Genomic DNA, 21,422 nt, shown 5'->3' with positions numbered 1-21,422 from the left:
CAGATTATTCTGAGTATTGTAAACAGTGCCTTTTTGATGGAATTCACACTGTTTTGGGTGTCAACTTGTGCCATACTACACATAAAATTCTGTGGAAGGCAGTTTTAACTTTTTGAAGAATATCTTAGTCAAATATTTAAGAAAACAAAATTCCATTTTTTCCGGTGTTTAGCATTTCTAACGAGCAATGAATATATTTTTGAGTTTTTTTTTTTTTTGGTTGATATACGGTGATGATGGCAAAATTGATGAGCCATACCTGATGCTGTAGATTATTTTGAATTATGTTACATGTACAGAAATAAAATACTAATATTAGCATTTATACCAAATTTTCCAATTTGAACCAGTAAGGGGTAACACCACACAAATCACTGAGTTTACATTTCAGCTTCTATTTCATATGACTACATGGATAAAGAAATTCTTTAAAATGTATAACCTGCCACTATTGTGTCATTTGACTTTATGTAATTTGACTTGATTTTGTTTACGTATAGTGTGTGAATTTAGTATATTTAAGTTACTTTTTGTTACTCTTTAACATACTATTTGTTTGGTTACAGTTTTTAATTGAAGATGGACTGTTAAAATCGTATAGGACCAGTGTCTCCTTAATATGATTAACATTTAGAAGAGCCACAAGAAACCCATGACAAAATGAATGTGAACATACTTTCTAAAATGTTTAGAAAATTTTATCTTTTTGCATTTATCATGTAAAATTATTTAGTATTACAATATTGATGTTTATTTAAAGAAAAATGCCATGAAACATTTGAATTGATAAGCCACAGAATTACTTCAGTTGAAAATTTTTTCACTTTTTAGCATGCTAAATATACATTTAAGTTAAATATCCTGTTTAATAGCCATTTATAAATTCAGACACTACCACTGGTCAGTTTTGTATAATAGAATAAAAAGTGTGTTATCTGCAGTGTAAGTACAGCACACTGTCACATCCTTTCCCTAAGGTGCATAGTAGATGTACAGATAGTCATAGGCAACTGTTTTGTAATGTATTACATTTCTAATCTATTATTCCTAACCTATTATAAATGTTTGCAGAGACAAAAGAATTGAATTTTTCTAATCTGTAAAATTATGCTAGCTTCTACAGGTAGGCATTCTGAATAAAATTCTTAAAAAGAGTAAACTGTGATCAAATGACTTTGAATATAACATATAGTGACTGAATTACTTCATCCTAATTTTTAAATTGAAAAAAAAAATCTTTTTTTGTAGGGGTAGTTGTGAAGGAGGGTGAAGGGCTGGGAAGGGATTTAATAGTTAGAATCCCTATTGTATGCTTTCCTTGGTGCTTTATATTCATTCTTCTTAACTACTCATAATAACCTTAAGCTAAGTGGAAGTTAGCCCGACTTTATAGATGAAGAGTCTGAGACTCAGAGAAGTTAAATGACTCCAAAAGCTATACAGTAAAAGTGATAGCAAGCATAAGTTTGAATCCATGTCTGACTTCAATATCCACTCTCCTTCCACTGTACGCTTAAGTAGAACTCTGATGGTAGCACTTTTAAATGTTTTTAGATTAATCCACTGCTTCAATCAGTATACTATAGCTATATCCACTGCTGCTTTGTGATGGGTAGAACCAGAAAAAATGTTACCATTAAACAAGTATATATACAAAACCTATATAGAAGTTTTTTCTTCCCCCTCCCTCAAATCACTTACTAGTCCATACTGAGTCAACATCAGGTGAGTTCCAAATCATTCCTGCCTGGTTTTCCTCTCTTTTCCTCTGTCCTTCTCCCCTTCCATTTTTGCTCTCTCCTCAGAATCCACTTGCTTCTGGCTAATAGTTGGTTCTGTCTTACTAATTGGGGGGAATGGAAAGGAGGGCATTACAGATTTTCCCTAGCCTATGTATAGGGATGAGAGGAAAGGAGAACAGTCCCTCATTCTTCAACCTCAATGAAAAAGCTGCAAGATAAGTAATTTTGTTACTAATATTGACTGCACTGTAATAGGCGTCCTGTGTTGTGCTATCATCCTAATTGGCTCTTCTGCAATTTACAAAATATCCTTTTCTTGTAGAGAGAGTGGGTCAATACGCGACTGAATATCACAGTTATTGGGGGGGGGTGCTGTAAATAATCGTTGAGTGCTTAATATATGCCAGGCACCATACAAAAAAAAGAAAAAAGAAAAGCTCTTTGCAAACATTCTCACTCTCTTGTGAGGTTTTCTTTTATATACTACTTTTTTTTTTTTTTTTTTTAACTGGAGATGGAAGAGGTTACTTACTGAATGTCACAGATAAGTGTCATCGCAAACCCAGGTGTATGTTCTTTCTGCCTGTTTTCTTCTGCAGTTGTACCCACCAATCTTAGGTCACTGTGCTTTATTTTCTTTTTTTTTTTTTTAAACAGTTATTTATTTTTGAGACAGAGCATGAACAGGGGAGGGTCAGAGATGGAGACACAGAATCTGAAACAGGCTCCAGGCTCTGAGCTGTCAGCACAGAGCCCTACGCGGGGCTTGAACCCACGGACCATGAGATCATGACCTGAGCCAAAGTCGGACACTTAACCGACTGAGCCACCCAGGCGCCCCTGTGCTTTATGTGCTTTAAAGGCATAGTAGTGATCACTAGTGTAGCTAAGTCTTCCCATCTATCCCTTCTGCTAAAGAAAAAGTAAGTTGTAGTGGCTGGGGGACTTAAAGTGATATCCACGTCAAGGAAATCTGGCAAAGCCCCCTGCGGAAAGCATGAAGCCTGCAGCTCGTGACCGTGAAGGCCAGGCCTTTGCCCATCCGTCCTGCATCCCGAGCCGGCCTCTGTGATGGGAAGAAAAGCAACTGATGATACTGTGGACAGAATATTCATGAGTCCAACGCGGAGGTTTTGTCAGGGGTGGGGCACGAGCCCCGGTCCGCCCGCGGTGCCCATTCCCTCCTTCACATACGCTCCCCAGGCGTGCCGACTTCCAGAGAGGAAGGACGTTTCCTGGGAGACGGAGAGATTTGGTGGCAGCTGAAGCCGCTGCAGGGAATGAATTTACCCAGGGAGCTGGGAAAGGGCCAGCAGTTTCCGCTCCAGGAACAGCTAGCTCCCGGGAAGTCTTGCCCGCTTTCCTAGCTTCGCGAGCTTTTGGAACGCTAGTCCCAGGTGGCCGAACAGCAGGCTACTCCGCTAGTGGGTCATAGGGGGGAGTGAGCCGAGCTGGGCCAGCTGACAGCCCCCTCCCCGCCCCTTCCGCTTCCGTCGGGCTCCTCCCTCCTGGTGGTGCTAGGGCTTCGCCGCCGGCGGCCAGAAGCCACGCGGCTCTTACGCCCTATGGCCGCCGCGGGGTCCGCGAAGGTGGCGTTGCGGGTGGCGGAAGTGCTGGAGACCATCGTGAGCTGCTGCGTGGGCCCCGAGGGGCGGCAAGTTCTGTGTACGAAGCCCACCGGCGAGGTGCTGATCAGTCGGGATGGAGGCTGCCTTCTGGAGGCGCTACACTTAGAACATCCCATAGCCAGGTACCCGTGCCCCGCGTTCCACCTCGTTATAGTGTCCCTTAGCCAGGTACTATTGTCCCATTCTCCTGCCCAGAGCCGGGCACCGCAGGCTATCTTCTGACCCTTCCTTAGAATGTACTATTGGGAAGACTGACCTCGGGTGAGACTATTGTATGCTCAGGGTTCGAGCGGTGTGCAATGGAATGTTCTTGGGGACGTCAAATCTTACCAAACTTCCAGGAACATTGATTCCCCCTCCTCCCTGCTCCACCTAACCCCAGAATCTTGAAATAGAACAAAGTAACTTGAAAAAAAGGAAAAAGTAATACTAAAGACATCAAAAGGATAGTATTATTTTATGCCTTTACCTGTGAAGCCATGGTTTCGACTTGATTTATTTGTAAGAAGGCAGCCCGCTGAAATTCTGAGTTGCTTTATTTCTTTTTTTGTACAGGATGATGGTAGCCTGTGTTTCCAGTCATCTAAGAAAAACAGGAGATGGTGCTAAAACATTTATTATCTTTCTTTGTCACTTACTCAGAGGACTTCATGCAGTCACAGACAAAGAACAGGATTCTTTGATTTCCAAAAATATTCAAACCCATAGAAGGCATTGGAAAAATTGTTGTCAGTGGAAATTTATTTCTCAGGCTCTTCTGAAGTTTCAGACACAAGTATTAGATTATATTATGGGCCACTACTTAAGCAAACACTTTTTGTCTATCTTTTCTTCATCCACTAAAGAGAGAACATTGTGTAGAAGCTCTTTAGAGTTGCTCTTAGAAGCATACTTTTGTGGAAGAGTGGGAAGAAATAATCAAAACTTTATTTCACAATTGATGTGTGACTACTTTTTCAAGTGTATGGCTTGTGAAAGTGGATATGAAGAAGTATTTGAGTTAGTGGATGACTATTTTATAGAGTTGAACGTTGGTGTCACTGGCCTTCCTGTCTCAGATTCCAGGATCATAGCTGGGCTTGTGCTTCATAGAGACTTTTCTGTATACTGTCCAGCAGATGGTGACATAAGAATAGTGATAGTAACAGAGACTATTCAGCCCCCTTTTTCAACTTCTGGATCAGAGTTTATTTTAAATTCAGAAGCACAGTTTCGGACATCTCAGTTTTGGATTATGGAAAGGACAAAAGCAATCATGAAACATTTACAGAGTCAGAATGTAAAATTGCTGCTGTCTAGTGTGAAACAACCAGATTTAGTTATTTATTATGCAGGACTGAATGGCATATCTGTCGTGGAGTGTTTATCCTCTGAAGAAGTCTCTCTTATCCAGAGGGTTGTTGGTCTTTCTCCCTTTGTATTGCCGCATACCTCCTCGCAGTATGAAATCTGTAACACTGCTTTGATGAATTTTTGTAAGCCCCTTATCCTTAGATCCAAAAGGTATGTTCATCTTGGCTTGATTGGCACATGTTCGTTTATACCACACTGTATAGTACTTTGTGCACCAGTGCAGGGTCTTGTGGAACAGCATAAAAGTGCTTTACATGGAGCATTTAAAATGCTTCGGCAGTTATTTAAAGACCTTGATCTAAATTACATGATACAAGCCAGTGATCAAAATTATGCATCAAGTCCTCTTACCTACAAGAATAGCAGAGAAAGTACACCATTGCCAGAAATTGTTAATGGCTCAAGGCAAAGCCCATATCAGGGCACAGTTGTAAAGAACAAAGGTAAGCTGGCAACAACTCAAACATATTTAAAAGTATATTCAAATTTTGTAGTTCCAAGTATAGAATTAGAAACACATATTCCACGTTCAATACAAAAAGTGACACCAACAGATACATACCAGGCAGATGAAACATTGAGATATTTATCTCTAGCCAAAACCAGGATAGTTGATGACAGTGAACCACTTATGGAGAGTAATTCTGCTAATTCAACAACAGAAAACACTAGAATAGAAATTTCTGATGAAAATTTGCAAGTCACAGAAATTGCTGGAAGGGGAAGCATGTTACCAGTGAGAGAGAAGTCACTGGAGATGTGTACATCCCACGGTTACTGCTTCTCATCTATACCAGCAGGTTGTGTTTTGCCAGTGGGTGGTAATTTTGAGTTTTTGTTACATTACTATCTTCTGAACTACGCCAAAAAATGTCACCAATCAGAAGAAACTATGGTTAGCGTGATAATAGCTAATGCTCTTTTAGGCATTCCCAAAATCCTGTATAAGTCTAAGAAGGGAAACTATAGCTTTCCACAAATATATGTAAGAACTCTCCATGCAATACAAACCCATCCACCCATGGTAAGCAGTCAGACAGGTTTGGAATCAGTAGCTAGTAAATACCAATTACTAACTTCCGTTCTTCAATGTTTAACAAAAATTTTAACCATTGATTTGGTAATCAATATTAAGAGACAACCTCAGGAAGTTTATGATCAAGATTCAGAAGAGGAAGTATAAAATTGGAAGTTTTTTTATTAACCAAAATTTTAACCCAACTCAAGCCATAAAGTAAAAAATGTGACCACTGATTCTCAAATCAATTTGGTCTAGTTAGGAAAACATCAAAACTTAAAAAAAATCCTTAGAAGAACTACAGTAACAGGCTAGCAGACATTCAGATGCAAATATTAGACAACATTCTGGAACATTCTGGAAGGATGAAGCCTTCCACATGAGGGAAGCCAAGATATGACTGTGTGTCTTTCTTCCCCTTGAATTTCCCTGTGTCTCAGCTCTGTGTTAGTCCGTGTATATGTGAGAGGGTGTTCCTTTATAGTCCTTTTTACTTTTCTGTACATTTTTTCACTCTCTTCATCTGTCCTCCTTGCCTTTCTGTATTTATTTACTTCATAGGATTATTTAATCTGAGATTTGGATAAGGTCTTCAAATGTCATCCTATTCTAATTGTTTATAATATTAAACATTATTTGCTTCATTTAAAATAATGTATTTTCTCTATTTCTAATTTCTAAAAAGCAATGAATAAAAAGTCTTGATTTCTTTTCTCAAGAAGCATATAAACTAAATTAGTTTTTACTTTTATATATCCCTTTATTTATTTCTGTTTTATGTGGAAAAGCCTGGATATATTTTTTTCACTGTCCATACACCACTGAATATGTAACTAGAAATATGACCTTGTGCATTGCAAACTTACTTTCATTTCTGTAGTTAAAAGTTAATTTCAGAAAGCTTATGAAATTCATACTGTATTTTCTCCTGTTCTCTAAGAGCTTGTAAAAATAATTCACATATTTGCTGGTTTTTCTTATATTTGGTGCATAGCCAGAGTTAATTTGTAATAAAGAATTTGAAAATTATTTATTTCTAATGTGAATTTCATATATTTATATTTTATTATAAAGGTTTATAAGTGCAAATGACGTGCATCTAGCCGTAGATAAGGACAGTGTCCTCTACTTTTAATAGTTCTCTGTAACACCCAAAACACCACTATGTTTATACCAAGTATTCAGAAGTGCCTGTTGAATAAAACTATTACCTTTAATCCATTCTCCTAAGTACATGTTTCCAACTTATGAAGTCAACAAATTCTTTTTTTTTTTTAATGTTTTTATTTATTTTCGAGAGACAGACAGAAACAGAGCACAAGTGGGGAAGGGGCAGAGAGAGAGGGAGACAGAATCTGAAGCAGGCTCCAGGCTCCAAGCTGTCAGCACAGAGCCAGATGCGAGGCTCGAACTCAGGAACGACGAGATCATGACCTGAGCTGAAGTTGGTCACTTAGCCCACTGAGCCACCCAGGCATCTCACAAAGTCAACAAATCCTTAATGAGTGCTTTTCATGTGCCAAATGCTGACTCCACTGTGATAAACTGTAGTTCCTGCCTCCATACCCCTTTCCTGAAAAGGTAATGACACTATCTTGGATTGATACTGAATTTAGGAAACCTGATTTAAAAATTTTAATTACAGTAAAACTTGAAAAAGCGATGACTAAGAACATATTAAACTAACATCTTGCAGTATCTCATGATCTTTTAAATTAACTGTAATTTCATTTTTTTAAGGTTTATGCCATATGATAGCATTATTTCATTTCTGAGATGGAGAGAGTAAATTAATTCTGTTTCTTGTACTGAATTCATAGATGTATGAACCTACTGTAATATTGCTGTACAATTTTTTCCATTCACTTTTTAAATTGCCTGTTAGATCATTAGATAGTTTTACCTTATTTTATTGTTGCTATTTTAAATACACCATCATTGAAGGCATTCAAAGACTTTTCTAGCTGTGCCCAGACATATGTCCTTGCCCAGACATATGTCCTTGCATATGGTAGGCATTTTATAGCTATAAATAATCAGGAGTCCAGAAACCCCTTTGTAAGCTGGGCCTGGGCCTTTGTATGTTTGGCACCTGGTCTAATATCTGGCACACAATAGTAGCCAATAAATGTCTGTTGAAGAACTATTTGTTGACTGAATCAGTCATTTGATCGTCATAGAGGAGGTCATAATTATTTCTGTCAAAGTTTCATGGGAAAGAATCTGTTTTGGGGGAGAAAGAGCAGAAAATGTAGAACAGGTCTACACGAAGCAATCTTTTTTCTTTTAAATCTCTTCTAATCTCTTTTAAAAAATATCCCTCAAAAATGGTGATAGAGCTTTCATGGGTTATCTTTATCATTTACAGAATAACACCAGGGAGTTTACATCACTGGGTTAGACAGGAGAGCACTTTTACAAATGTAATTACATTGTATTTAAACCCTCTTCCACAAAGAATTTGAGACGGCCTGCCTGCAACAAGAGCAGACAAAATTACTGTAAAATCTGAATATAAATTAATCAAGACCAAAGAAAATATAAAAGATGAAGTCAAGCCCATGTTCCTGTTTTCTGTTGCTGCATAATGAATAACTTCAAAACTAACTTACTAGATTTGAACTACTATATTATTACCTCCCATGGTTGTGGGGGTTACCCAACCTTAGCTGGACAGCTTCCACTGTATTCTGTTGGTTCAGACAGTCACAAAGTTCAGCTGAAGTTCAAGGAGAGGGAACACAGGCCCCACCACTCAATGGCAAGAGTGTCGATGTCACATTATTAGAAGATCATGTGGGATGAGATATGTTGAGGCAGCTATCTTTGGAAAATACAATCTGCCACACCACGGAAGGGAGAAAAGGACAAATACGTGCTAACTTCTCAACTGGGATTTTTATTATTGTGTCCTGAAGTTACATGACCACTTCCCACAAATGCATTTCCCTGATAACTTTTGTGAACCTCCTGATTTTTTTGCACTGGGCCAGCACAAGCTATTTTTATCCCCTAAACAATAGGCATTAGATTGTTGAATAGCCCTAACTCTTTGAAGCCAGGGGAGCTATTTAATCACTTTATACTGGAAGTGGAGTGGCATGGTGTCCATGTGTCACGCTAGGGGAGGGAGGAGGAATGCAATTGCAGCCTGAACTTTCATCAGATACTACTTACCCCCTCTCAAAAGGAATAGAATAGGTCTTTCCCATCATCACAGCGCAGCAGAAAAACAAAAACTACAGCTCAGGAGCCATCTATCTGTCTGTCTATCATGTTATAGTTATTCCTTGCAGCTTGTAAGAAAGAGATTGGTGACAATCTAAACTCTAAGTGGATACACAAACTAAAAGGGGTAGGGGCAGTAATTTGGGGGGAACATGCATAGGGAAGAGGTAGAAAGGTAATTTCTCAGTATGCCACTATGTGCTGGTTATTACAAATTTTGTTTTCCCAGCCAGCCTCTTCTCTGAAGCCTCGGCTCACTCACTGAACTGCCAACCTAGTCTCTACTTGGAGACTCACCCTTAACTTGTCCAAAACAGGGTTGCTATTTCCCATCCCCTAAACCTGGTTCTCTCCCTGCTGTCCTGTCTTAAGTTAATGGTATCCACCACCTGTCCACATGCTCAGGATAAAACCTGAAGAGACAACTTGACTCTAAACTTCACATCCCACAGCCAGTCTATCAGCAAATCCTCTGGTTCCACATATAAAATAGATTTCAGATCCTCACAATTGTTGGTGCGGCCCAGATCACCTCATCTCTGACCTGCAGCAGCCTCCTACAGCCTTTGTTTCTGTCTCATCTTGTACTTCTCTTGAGTTATTTCCCCCCAATTTTTTATTTAAAATTTTTTATTTATTTTTAAAAATTTGTTTAATGTTTATTTATTTTTGAGAGACAGAGAGAGACAGAGCACAAGTAGGGAAGGAGCAGAGAGAGAGGGAGACAGAATCCGAAGCAGGCTGCAGGACAGAGCCTGATGCAAGGCTCGAACTCATGAACCACGAGATCATGACCTGAGCCGAAGTTGGCACTTAACCGACTGAGCTCACCCAGGCGCTCTGATTTAAAAATTTTTAAATCCACAAAAATGTTGAAAAAACCATACAATGAACACCTACATACCCTTCATCTAGATTTTCCAACTGCCATTTTACCCCTTTGTCCATGTGCACATGCACATACATGCAAACACATGTTTTACTAAACCATACTGAACATACTGAAAGTAAGCTGAGGACATTATACTTTATCCCTAAATACCTCACTATGTATTTCCCATGAATAAGGACTTCCCCTACATGACTGCATGATTCTTTTTTTTTTTTTTTTTTTTTTTTTTTTTTTTTTTTTTTTTAGGAAGGAAGGGGCAGATGGAGAGGGAGAGAATCCCAAGCAGGCTCCACCCTCAGCACACAGCCCAACGTGGGGCTTGATCCCATGACTGTGAGATCATGACCTGAGCTGAAATCAAGAGTCAGATGCTTAACTGACTGAGCCACCCAGATGCTCCCAATGATTCTTTTAAAATGCAAGTCGTTACGTCATTCTCCAGCTTGAAGCTCTCCAAAGAGTTTTCTTTCATGCAGAATGAAATCCAAATGTATCATAATCTACAAGGCTCCACATGATCTGCCCACCGCTTATCCTTTAGATGACATCTCCTACCTCTCTCCCTCTAGCTTTCTTCCATCAGTTACGCTGACTATATCAACTAGGACAGGTTATGCCATACTGAGGCAAAAACTCCAAATCTCAGAGGCTTGGCACAATACAATTTGTTTCTTGCTCACATTTATGTCTATTAGGGGTCAGCTGGGAACTTTGCCCCCATTGTTTTCTTCCTCATTCTTAGATTCTGGTTGATGGAGCAGTCACTGTCTGAAGTATTTCCAATCATCATGCCAGAAAGAGAAAAAAGAGTTGTAGACAGCCTTGCATTCACCCTGTCCGTTAAATGGCACATGTCATTTCTGCTCATGATTCGCTGTCTAAAATAAGTTATATGGTCCTACCTATGCACAGAACTAGCTAATGCAATCTTACCTTGTACCTAGAAGGAGAGAGAACCAGCACATTTGGCAAATAGCACTAATGAGTACCCAAACTGGCCTTTCTGTTCTTTGAACATACAAATTCATTCCAACCTCTGAGCTTTCTACTTGCTGTTGTGTTTACTTAGAACTCTCTTCCCCACTAACTTTATATGGCTCATTTTCTTATTTAATTCAAGAATCTCTGCCTTAAGGTTACCTGTTCAGATGTGCCTTTCTTGACCTTTTAATCTAAAGTAATGCCATTTCCTTCCTCATCACTGCCCATCACAGTCTTCCTACCTTCTTAAGCTTTTTTTCGGAGCACATGTTATTGTTATGTGTGTTTATTTTTTTGTATTGACTGCCTTCCCCACTAGAATGTAGACTTCATAAGGACTTTGACTTCTTTACTTCCATATTTCCAACATTTAGGGTAATGCCTGACCGGGTAGGCTCTTGATAAAGTTCAGTTAATGAATGAATAAGAGTGGACCATTTAAAAGACTAAGGCTTCCTCCTCCTGAACAATGATCAAATAGACCCAACCAACATTTGCCTCAATGACCATTTTTGTTTGTGTTCACAGCCGCCTAAATTCTGATGGACGACGGTGTTTTCATAAAACACTAAATCACCGCAAAGCCCTGCTGGCCTGGAAGCCATTCTGTTCCCTCCAAGTGACTTAGCATGTCTCTGTTCCGAACAATCATTTATTCATTTTAAAGAGTAGACCACGGGGTGCCTAACGGTTCCATCAGTTAAGCGTCTGACTCTTGATTTCCGCTCAAGTCATGATCTCACCGTGTGTGAGATTGAGCCCCACATCGAGCTCTGTGCTAATGGCACAGAACCTGCTTCGGATTCTCTCTCTCTCCCTCTCTCTCTGCCCCTCCCCCTCTCTCTTTCTCTGTCTCAAAATAAATAAACATAAAAAAAAATAAATGAGTAAAATAAAGAGTAGGTTTCAGTAGGAAATTTTATTTCCAAGTCAGTGTCAAAAGCCTCTCAGCAGCATGGATTGATGACATACTGTGTTACGGTTGAATCGCATCCCTGCTTGGGTTAACAGTATGGTAAAATATGTGTAATTCTTTCAGTCTCTGCCATTCACTACTCCTTTAGATTTGGATTTAGCACCACGTAAGAGAGGGGGATTCTTATCCCCGCCATCACCAGTGCCAGATCTTATAAATAGATATCTGAGTGAAAACCTCCCTGATCATTGCAACAGAGGTCTTTACACCCAGATCAAACACACCTAATTGATGATTGAGGGGTTCTAATTATGATGAACTCCATTATCTGTGCCCCACTATAGGGAAATCCCTGCTGCAACAACAGAAATGTCCATTTTCTCTACACAGGGAGTCCCATGGTATATTTAATATTAATATGTATTCCTAAAGTACATATGTACAAAACATGGAACTTGTATCTCAATTTACCCATCATTTTGTACTTAATTAACTCCCATACTGAATTCCTCTATATGTCTTAAAATTTACATTACCTTACAATATAATTAGCATAATAATTAGCATAGGTTTCTATTTTTTTTTATTTTTTAATGTTTATTTATTTTTGAGAGAGAGACAGAGTGAGAGTGGGGGAGGGGCAGAGAGAGAGGGAGACACAGACTCTGAAGCAGGTTCCAGGCTCTGAGCTGTCAACACAGAGCCCAACACAGGGCTTCAACACACTGACCATGAGATCATGACCTGAGCCAAAGTTGGGCACTTAACCGGCTGAGCTACCCAGGTGCCCTTAATGTGGGTTTCTCATAGAATTCCCCCATGTAGTAATTTCTACATTCTTACATGGACAAATGATAACGTGGGCATTAATTGAGAAGGGAGTTATATTAAATGCTCCTTGAGAAGACTTTGTTGGTTATTTAGAAAAAAGAAGTCCATTCATACATTTATACTATTTGCCATATTTTACTCTAACCCTTTTGAGAAGCAAGAAAAGATCTTTTATGTATGCATAAGAAACAAAATTAACTACATAGAAAAAACAAAATAGGGACATTTTACAGATTGTGTTTATAGTCTACATTCTGAGGCACAGCATGGCGGAAAGAACATAGTCTTTGAAGTCAAGCAGTCCAGTATTGCCATCCTGACTCCATCAGTTACTGGTTGTATCGCTGGACAAGTTGCTAAATACCTCTTCTGTCTTAATTTCCTCATCTATGAAGTGTCAGTAATAGTCCATATTATGTGGTGAAGATTAATAAGGATCTTGAAATCTTGAAATTAATAAAGATCCATGACAGGTGCCCAACACAAAGCCTGCCACGTTGTTAAATAGGAACTTAACAAATGTTAACTTTATTTCTTCCTTTGGTTGACTATAAAATACCAACTTTTCCCTTCTTCCTCCAATTTTTCAATTATACAAGCTAATCGCTGCCCTTCGTGTGGCAGCATGGAAAAAAGCAGAGACCTTTGGGACCCATGCCAGCATGGACTATGGATATCACAGACATAGCAGAAATTTGTTGTGGCGTATTGTATTTCCTCCCATATTTTCCTTGCCATATGCTCTTCTTTATTTTTTTTAATGTTTATTTATTTTTGAGAGATAAGAGTGTGTGGGGGCGGGGAGGGAGAGGGACACAGAATCTGAAAGACCTTGACACTCTTCCCATGGAGTGGTCCCCTCCCCTAAAAATTGGACGATTGCCCTGCCCAATAGACTATAATGAACTGACACTGTGTGACTTCTTAGATTATAAAAGGCCACCTCCTGGTTCTCTTGGAACCCAACCACCATGCTGTAAGGAAGCTCAAGCAGCTTGAGGAGAGGCCCAGATGGAGAAGAACTAAGGCCCTAATCCATAGCCCTGATGAAGTTTCCAGCCAATAGCCAAGCATCAACTTTCCAGTCATTTGAGTGAGGCTTTAAAGTGATCCTCCAGCACCCAGAATTCAGAGGTTTTCTTCATACAAGCTATGCCTATTCCCAGTTGAATTAGATAACATAGTATAGGAAGAAAACTTTCCAGTTATATTTTAAGGATTTGCTGTTAATTTATGAGTAAGTCAACAAGTATGTTATTTAAGTGGAATGCCTCGATAGAGCTGTACACATTGTCAAAACATTGACGTGCTTCTGAAGTGGTTTAGTAAATAGCTATGGTCTTGAGCCTTTCAAGTGCTGCCACCCTCCCTGCAATCCTCAAAATCACGTCCTACCACCCTGGTCTCCCGGTCTCCTCCCAGGACCCCTTGGAGCACCCTACAATTCAGATTAACGCCTGGTTCAGTGAGGGAATTTTCAGGGATCCTGCCCCAGTTTTTCGGTATCTACTTTATTTTTTTAAACATCATTTTATTTATTCTTTTAATGTTTATTTTTTGAGAGAGAAAGAGAGAGCACCGTGTGCAGGGTCATGGGAGGGGCAGAGAGAGAGGGAGACAGAGGATCTGAAGTAGGCTCTGCACTGACAGCAGAGAGCCCAACGTGAGGCCCAAACTCATGTACCATGAGATCATGACCTGAGCCAAAGTTGGATGCTTAACTGACTGAGCCACCCAGGCGCCCCTGGTATCTACTTTAATTGGTAGAGTATTAACCATGCCATACAGGTTGAAATATTGTGAATATCACTTCTTTTTTTGTTTTTTGTTTTTTTTAAGATTTTTACAAATTTATTTAAGCTCTACACCCAACATGGGGCTTGAACTCATGATCTTGAGATCAAGAGTCGCATGCTCTTCTGACTGAGCCAACCAGGTGCCCTGAATATCACTTCTTACTACAATAATATATATATTGTGATGACACTGTAATACTGGGTTTTGGTGATTTTTCCTGTTTTGCTTATCTCTCTATACTGTGTTCCTCTTCTCCTTTCACATTGTATCCCAGCCACCACCCGCCAAACTGGGCAATCCTATGAACTACTTACCAGGTATACTTCCATATCTCTCACTCTGCTGCTTACAAAATAAGATAAAAATGTGCATACATATTCCTACATGTGCATTCAGATTGTTTTTTACTTTCTTGGTTGAGATTTCCCTCAGCTCTTGTCTCACTCACTGCCCATCCCAGGAGGCAGAGGGACTTGCCCGACTGGTGAATGTGGGTAGAAGAATTTTATGTGTTTACTCGGCACTCCCTTTCTTTCTCTTGGTTATGAGAAAGGAAGCATGGTCAGCCTCACCCCCTGCAGGCCTGCAACAGGAATCAGCAAGGCTGGGGATCGTGACTGGGTCCATGTGTCTGAGGCAGAGATGGAGTATCCATTCGCCTGCTTCACTTAGCTCCTTAAGCCCTGCAGACCAGTATAAGCATTATCAGGAGTTACTGTGGTGTTCCTGTCTCCCTCAGCCTGAGTCCCAGGTCTGCCTCCCAGTGAGAGGGGAGTTGTTTACTGAGTCCCCAAAAGTCCCATCCCTGCCAGAGACATCACCAGCTTTTTATTGCCAAGGGTCAGTAAAGAAGCAGTGAGGACCAATTGGAACTACTCATGTCCCCACCATCACCTCCAATGTGCCAGCACTCACATCTACACGTGCCTGAACCCTCTCCCACCTCTCCTCACCCCACCAGCTGGGAAGCAGGCCCCAGGAGAGGAATGGAAAAGAGAGGCCAAACTCCACGTCACAGACAACTGAGCTCCTGTTGGGGGATGGGCTGTGAAGAGGACAGGATTCTGAGATTTTAGTTATCGGCTCCAAAAGTAACCACTGGAGGGCGCCTGGGTGGCTTAGTCGGGTGAGCGTCTGACTTCAGTGCAGGTCATGATCTCGCAGTTCACGAGTTCGAGCCCCGCGTTGTGCGGTGTGCTGACAGATCAGAGCCTGAAGCTTGCTTCACATTCTGTGTCTCCCTCTCTGTGCTCATACTCTGCCTCTGTCTCTCGCTCTCAAAAATAAATAAAATATTTTTAAAAATTAAGAAAAATAAAAGCAACCACTGGAATGGGCTTTATTTAGCCAAGGAGACCTAGGTGCTGTTACTTGGCATTATTAATTTTTTTTCCAGCTCCAGGGTGATTTGAGATTCTTAAAAGCAAAGTTATTGGGAGAACCAAAGTGTTCCATGTTCCTTGCCACCGAGGAGCAATTCTCAAGTTAAATCTCCTGCACATCACATACAAGGGATGGAGAGACATGTCTCTGGTTCACAACTGCAGAACTTTCCACGGAGCAGCAACATTCCTGCTTCCAGGTGCCAGGGGATCTCGTCATAAATTAGCTTAAAGAGTCCAATACTCGTGAGGAGGAAACTAGTGACAATGCTTTAATAAAGAAAGACAGTAAAGATGAGTGGAGTGATTAGGTGAAAAAAATGTTTTGTTAATTTGAGAAGAGGGAAGGAATAGAAGGAGAAAGGGAAATGAGTTGTTCCAGGGTGATGGAATGAAGGTATTAGCGCTAATCAGCATAGACTGCAAAACCACTGGGCACCAGGCATGTAAATAGCTTGCAATGGCTACATAAGGTTGTATGTTGAGATCCCTGCTTTCGTGTCCTGTCGAAGAAATCTTTGCCTACTGCAAGGTATGGACCTTTGGAATAATAACTAGGAAATCTGAGTGAAATACCGAATTTCAGTAATTCCCTCATGTATACCATATATATATACATATATATATATATATATATAAGCACATCATATGTATATATATACACACACACCATATATATATACACCATATATATATCATATATATATTTATAAATATTTATTAAAGATGTGTAATATATAAAATATTAAACACATCAATACGTAGAATATATAAAAATTGAGCAATCTAGTATAATGCATTCACAGTGTGAAAACTATTTTACTACACCACAATAGTGAGCTAAAGAAAAAAAAAGTTACTTTCAGGTTTTTAAACTTTCTCTTTTTAAATTTATAACAAACTTGCTTCAATCCACTCATCCAACAGAACGTCTTCACAGAAATTCTTTAAATAGTTCAGTACACTTAAACTTCTCCATTAGAATTGCCTTTTGACTTACTCTTTTCTGAGAAACTCCTCCAGTCAGCAGCTTCTTTGGAAATCCAGAAAGCAGCCTCCTGAAACTGTAACATGAACAAATCTGCAAAGATTTTGTAAAGCAGCCCAACGATTTTGCATTTGTCATGCTAAGCACCTTTAGGAGGCAGCATGGTGTGACACAGAGAAGCACGCTTTGGAGCCACGTGACCTGTGTTTGGATCTCGCACCTGCCATTTACTGGTTGTGTGACCTTAAAACAAGTTACTTACGCTTGCTGTTCTTTTCTTCCCTCATCACCTCTTTCAGCTTCTCTTGTGTAACAAATCATCTTCAAACTTACTAGCGTGAAACAGCCAACATTTATCCTCTCACACAGTTTCCCTGGGTTAGGAATCTGGGAGGGGCCTTAGCTGGATTGTTCTGGCTCAGGGTTTTTCATGAGGTTACAGTGAGGTTACAGCCAGGGCTGCTGTCTGAAGGCTTGATGGGGGCCTGAAGGATCCAATTCCCTCCCTGACATGGCTGTTGGCAGATGGCCTCCGTTACTCACTGCGTGGGCTTCATAAGCCTGCTGAATTGTCTGCATGGCATGGCAGCTGGCTTACCCCAGGCTGAGTGTCCCCAGAGGAAGCAAGGAGAAAGTGCCATACCTTTTATGATACTGTCACTTCTGCTGTATTCTGTTTATTAGAAGTGAGTCACTGAGCTTACATTCAGTGGGAGAGGAATTAGAGTCCACCTTGTAAAAGGAGGAATGTCTAACAATGTATGGTTTAAGATCATCACATCAGAAAAAAAATCACTAAAGTGAAACAGCAATGATAATATTGATCTTAAAGAATCAAAAGTAAACATCTAGAACATCACTAGTTTCAAAGTATGGATTCATTTACTTAGTATTTATTGAGTACCTACTACTGTATTTTTTTTTTATTTTTTTTAACGTTTATTTATTTTTGAGACAGAGAGAGACAGAGCATGAAGGGGGGAGGGGCAGAAAGAGAGGGAGACACAGAATCCGAAGCAGGCTCCAGGTTCTGAGCCATCAGCCCAGAGCCCGATGCAGGGCTTGAACTCACTGACCGCGAGATCGTGACCTGAGCTGAAGTCAGATGCTTAACCGACTGAGCCACCCAGGCACCCCCCCTACTACTGTATTATATGCTCAGCATTAGATCATGAGCAAAACCCAGTCCCCGCCCTCAGGAAGCTTATGGTTTAAAGGGAAGACTAACCAAAGAATACACAAACAAATGTGAAATCGCCATTTGACATGTGTTCAGTGCAACAGAGAGGGATTGGAACTACTCAGGAAAGCCTTCTCTGAGGAAAAGGTGTCAAAGCTGAGATCTCAAGGATGAGTAGGGGCTGCCTAGGTGCAAAAGAAAGAGAAGAGTATTCTAGCTGAAAGGGACAAGAGGGGTAAAACTTGAGGGTGGAGGTGTGGAGAGGACAAGGGACCCACTAAGGCTGGTGTGGCCACGGCCAAGGAAGCACTGTGCACAAAGGCAGGAGAGGTAACTCACCTGCTTATCTGTGTCTGTCATGAGACCCTGGTTGCTAGGAAGCAGAGCTGACCGCAAAGGGGTGTGAAAGAATTTTTGGGATGACAGACTGTTCTGTATCTTGATTGCAGTGGTGGTTATAAGACTATGCATTTGTTCAAACTCACAGAACTGTAGACTAAAGAGGGTAAGTTTTGCTACATATAAATTACATCTCAATAAACCTGGGTTAAAAAAAAATACGCTTTTATTCAGGCACTTTAATGGAGGGGTACCATAACATTGAATTTTTCTACGATATGGGTTTGGGTTTCTCCCCAAAAGGATTAATGCCTGCAATATCAACAGAAGAGTGTCCTAAGGAAATTTAACCTATCTAGCGGTGCTGTAGCTAAACCCTGCACGCAGTCCATAGGAGTGAGTTCAATGTGAGTGTGTGTGTTCTGCAGGGGGAATAAACACATATCAAAGTCAACTACATATAGTATCATTTTTGGCATTATAAGGAACATGTCCTCACAACGATGTAACGCCTGAAGGGAGGGAAAATTTCAAAGGTAATAAATCAAGTCGCTCTAATGTAAATGCTGACTTTTTGGTTGCTCTATCTTTATTCTGAAAAGACATTGTTGTGTGAATGCCGTTCTAAGATCAACAAGAATACTTCACAGCGGAATTTAAGAGACCACTATTTTGTTGCAACGCCACTAACAGGTACCAAGCAAAACGAGCTTCCCTGTTACCACTTCCCTCATCCCATTAGTCACCGTGTTAGTTTCCTGTGGCTGCCCTAACAAACTACCATGAATTGAATGGCATAAGACAACAGAAATGTATTGTCTTGCAGCTGTGGAGCTCAGAAGTCTGAAGTCAAGGGGGCAAGAGGGCTGTGCTCCCTCTGGAGACTCCAGGGATAATCTGTCCTTTACCCCTTCCAGCTTCTAGTGGCTCCAGGGCTTTCTTGGTTTGTGACCACAGTACTCCAGTCCTTGCTTCCATGGTCACATTGCTGCTTCCTCCTCTTCTGTCCAATCTCCCTCTGCCTCACTCTTATAAGGACACTTGCCACTGGATTATTTACAGCCCACGTGGATAATCCTAGGTAAACACCTCCTCAAAAAACCCTTAACATAATCACATCGTTTGCCATGATCGGGTAACCCATATATGTTTTTGCCGTATAAGATAATATTCACAGGTTCTGGGGATTCAGACGTGGACAGATCTTTTTGGCTCTGTCTACCACAGTCACCAAGTGCTCTAAAGATTCTAGCATAGTCATTTTTTACAATAAGTTGAACTGAGGCGTTATCTGCACAGAAGAAACGGTGGGAGGTGGGGAACAGTTATGCCCGATTCAAATCCAGCCTGTATGACTCCAAAGTTTATGTTTCAATCACTAACTAATAAGGTCACCTTCTTGCCTTCTGTGTGTGTTAGTTGTCAGTATGTTCAAAAGTGAGCAGTGACGGAAAGGAAGCACGGGCTACAATCATGCCAGTATCCCCTGGTGCTTGGTGTGGCAAGGATTCCACGGACATAGGAAGCCATTTACACCAGCACCACCACTCCCAGAAAAGATCCCCCCTACTGAAAAATCAATATGGTGCACACACGACCAGCAATTGAGTAACCAGGAAGCCAAATTCTTTCTGGTTCCTTCCAATTTGCAGTTCAGTGCTCAGAGTTTCAGTCTGGCAAGTAAAAAATGACAATCATCTGCCTTCCCGATGAGTTCTTGAGTGGGGATTGGTGCAGTCTTGTGAGAAACAGCCCTGATCAGGGGCATTCATAATCAGCTTCTCATTTCGAAGCAGAGGATCTCTGCCCTGCCGGCCTAATAAGAACACTGGAGCATAAATCCTTAAGAGTTACGAAGCACTTTATATTTCATAAGCACTTGGTTAAAATTAATTACTCAATTAATCTCCAAGGATGATAACCAAATGAGTTCTTTTACAAATTATCATTATTTATTACCAGATCAGAAAGCTGATGAAGAGATTTTGCTTGAGTTTCCACAGGGAAAACTGGAGTCACTGAGAAACCAAATTCCAGTGTCTTCAAGGTCACTTAATGGAAAAGCAACAGGAGCCACACTCACTGCGGAAGTAGGACCTACAGAGGTGAGACACGGCAATCTGCCCATCTCACTGTGTGAAAGTCATGAGGGAATAAGACCCCTGCAGCCTTCTATTTCTTTGTCAGCCACAACAGTAGGGTTCTGCCCCTGCTTCTCTTGCTGAGCTAACAAGATATTGAAGTCTTCATGCGAATGAAATGTTACATTCTGGAAATGTTGATTGACTTGCATATTAAATTAATAAAATTGGAACACCTGGGTGGCTCAGTCAGTTGAGCATCTGACTCTTAATTTTGGCTCAGGTCATGATCCCAGGGTTTTGTGTTTGAGCCCCACATTGGGCTCTGCATTGAGCGTGAAGCCTGCTTAAGATTCTCCCTCTCCCTCTGCTCCCCTACCCCACTAGCTCTCTCTCTCTAAAAGTTAAAAATTAATTATCATTAAGCAAGAATGTTTTGAAATCATGGATCCCTTAACTGGTTTTTACTGCTAGCTTTGCTGGTGATATGTCATGCCTGAGAACATAGGATCTACAGCCAGATGGCAGGATGTGAATCTCATTTACCACCTGGGTGACTTTGGGCGGGTTACATGCCTCAGTTTCCTTTTCTATAATATGGGCATCATGATAGTACCTGCCAGCTAGTGTCATTTGAGGATTCAATGAGTCAGTATAGGTAAAAACATTTAGCCTGGTTCCAGTGCATAGTTGATGCCCAATAAACGAATCATATCCCCACTGTGCATTAAGGACATGGAAATTTTATCACCACAAGGAAGTCATGAATATATCCCCGTTTCTCTGTCTCCACAGCCTGGTACTGACCAAGCATCCAGAAGACTCACTAACCCCCTCACTCCCCTCTTCCCTTTCCCTGACCCCTCCATGTCTATCTGTCTTACCCCATCTCTCCGTTTTTCTGTCTTTGTCTATCTTTCTTCTCTCTACCTCCCATTTCTTTTCACCTTGCTCCTCCTGTTTCTGCACCATCCAGGACAATGAGGGACCCTCCAATGAATTGTCTGAGTCTGCTTCTGGGAACTATTTTGTATCATAAATTATCAGAGAAAATCAACCAGGCCTG

At 40.6% G+C, this 21,422-nt stretch overlaps 1 protein-coding gene across 1 annotated transcript; it reads left to right on the top strand.

Annotated features, from left to right (window-relative positions):
- Positions 1–3,098: 3,098 nt before the first annotated feature.
- On the top strand, positions 3,099–6,420 carry BBS10 (Bardet-Biedl syndrome 10). Its single transcript, XM_007088749.2, has 2 exons — positions 3,099–3,492; positions 3,926–6,420. The coding sequence occupies exons 1-2, from the start codon at positions 3,308–3,310 to the stop codon at positions 5,904–5,906; spliced, it is 2,166 nt and encodes a 721-aa protein (XP_007088811.1). The 5' UTR covers positions 3,099–3,307; the 3' UTR covers positions 5,907–6,420.
- The last annotated feature ends 15,002 nt before the right edge of the window (positions 6,421–21,422 follow it).

Source organism: Panthera tigris, chromosome B4 (assembly GCF_018350195.1).
Source record: "Panthera tigris isolate Pti1 chromosome B4, P.tigris_Pti1_mat1.1, whole genome shotgun sequence".
NCBI lineage: Eukaryota > Metazoa > Chordata > Mammalia > Carnivora > Felidae > Panthera > Panthera tigris.
This window is presented reverse-complemented; position numbering and strand designations above follow the sequence as displayed.

Excerpts from the sequence above, each read along its gene's own strand:
- BBS10 (XM_007088749.2), top strand. The coding sequence starts at position 3,308 with ATGGCCGCCGCGGGGTCCGCGAAGGTGGCGTTGCGGGTGGCGGAAGTG. Across the intron at positions 3,493-3,925 it reads TTAGAACATCCCATAGCCAG|GATGATGGTAGCCTGTGTTT; the intron begins GTACCCGTGCCC and ends TTTTTTGTACAG.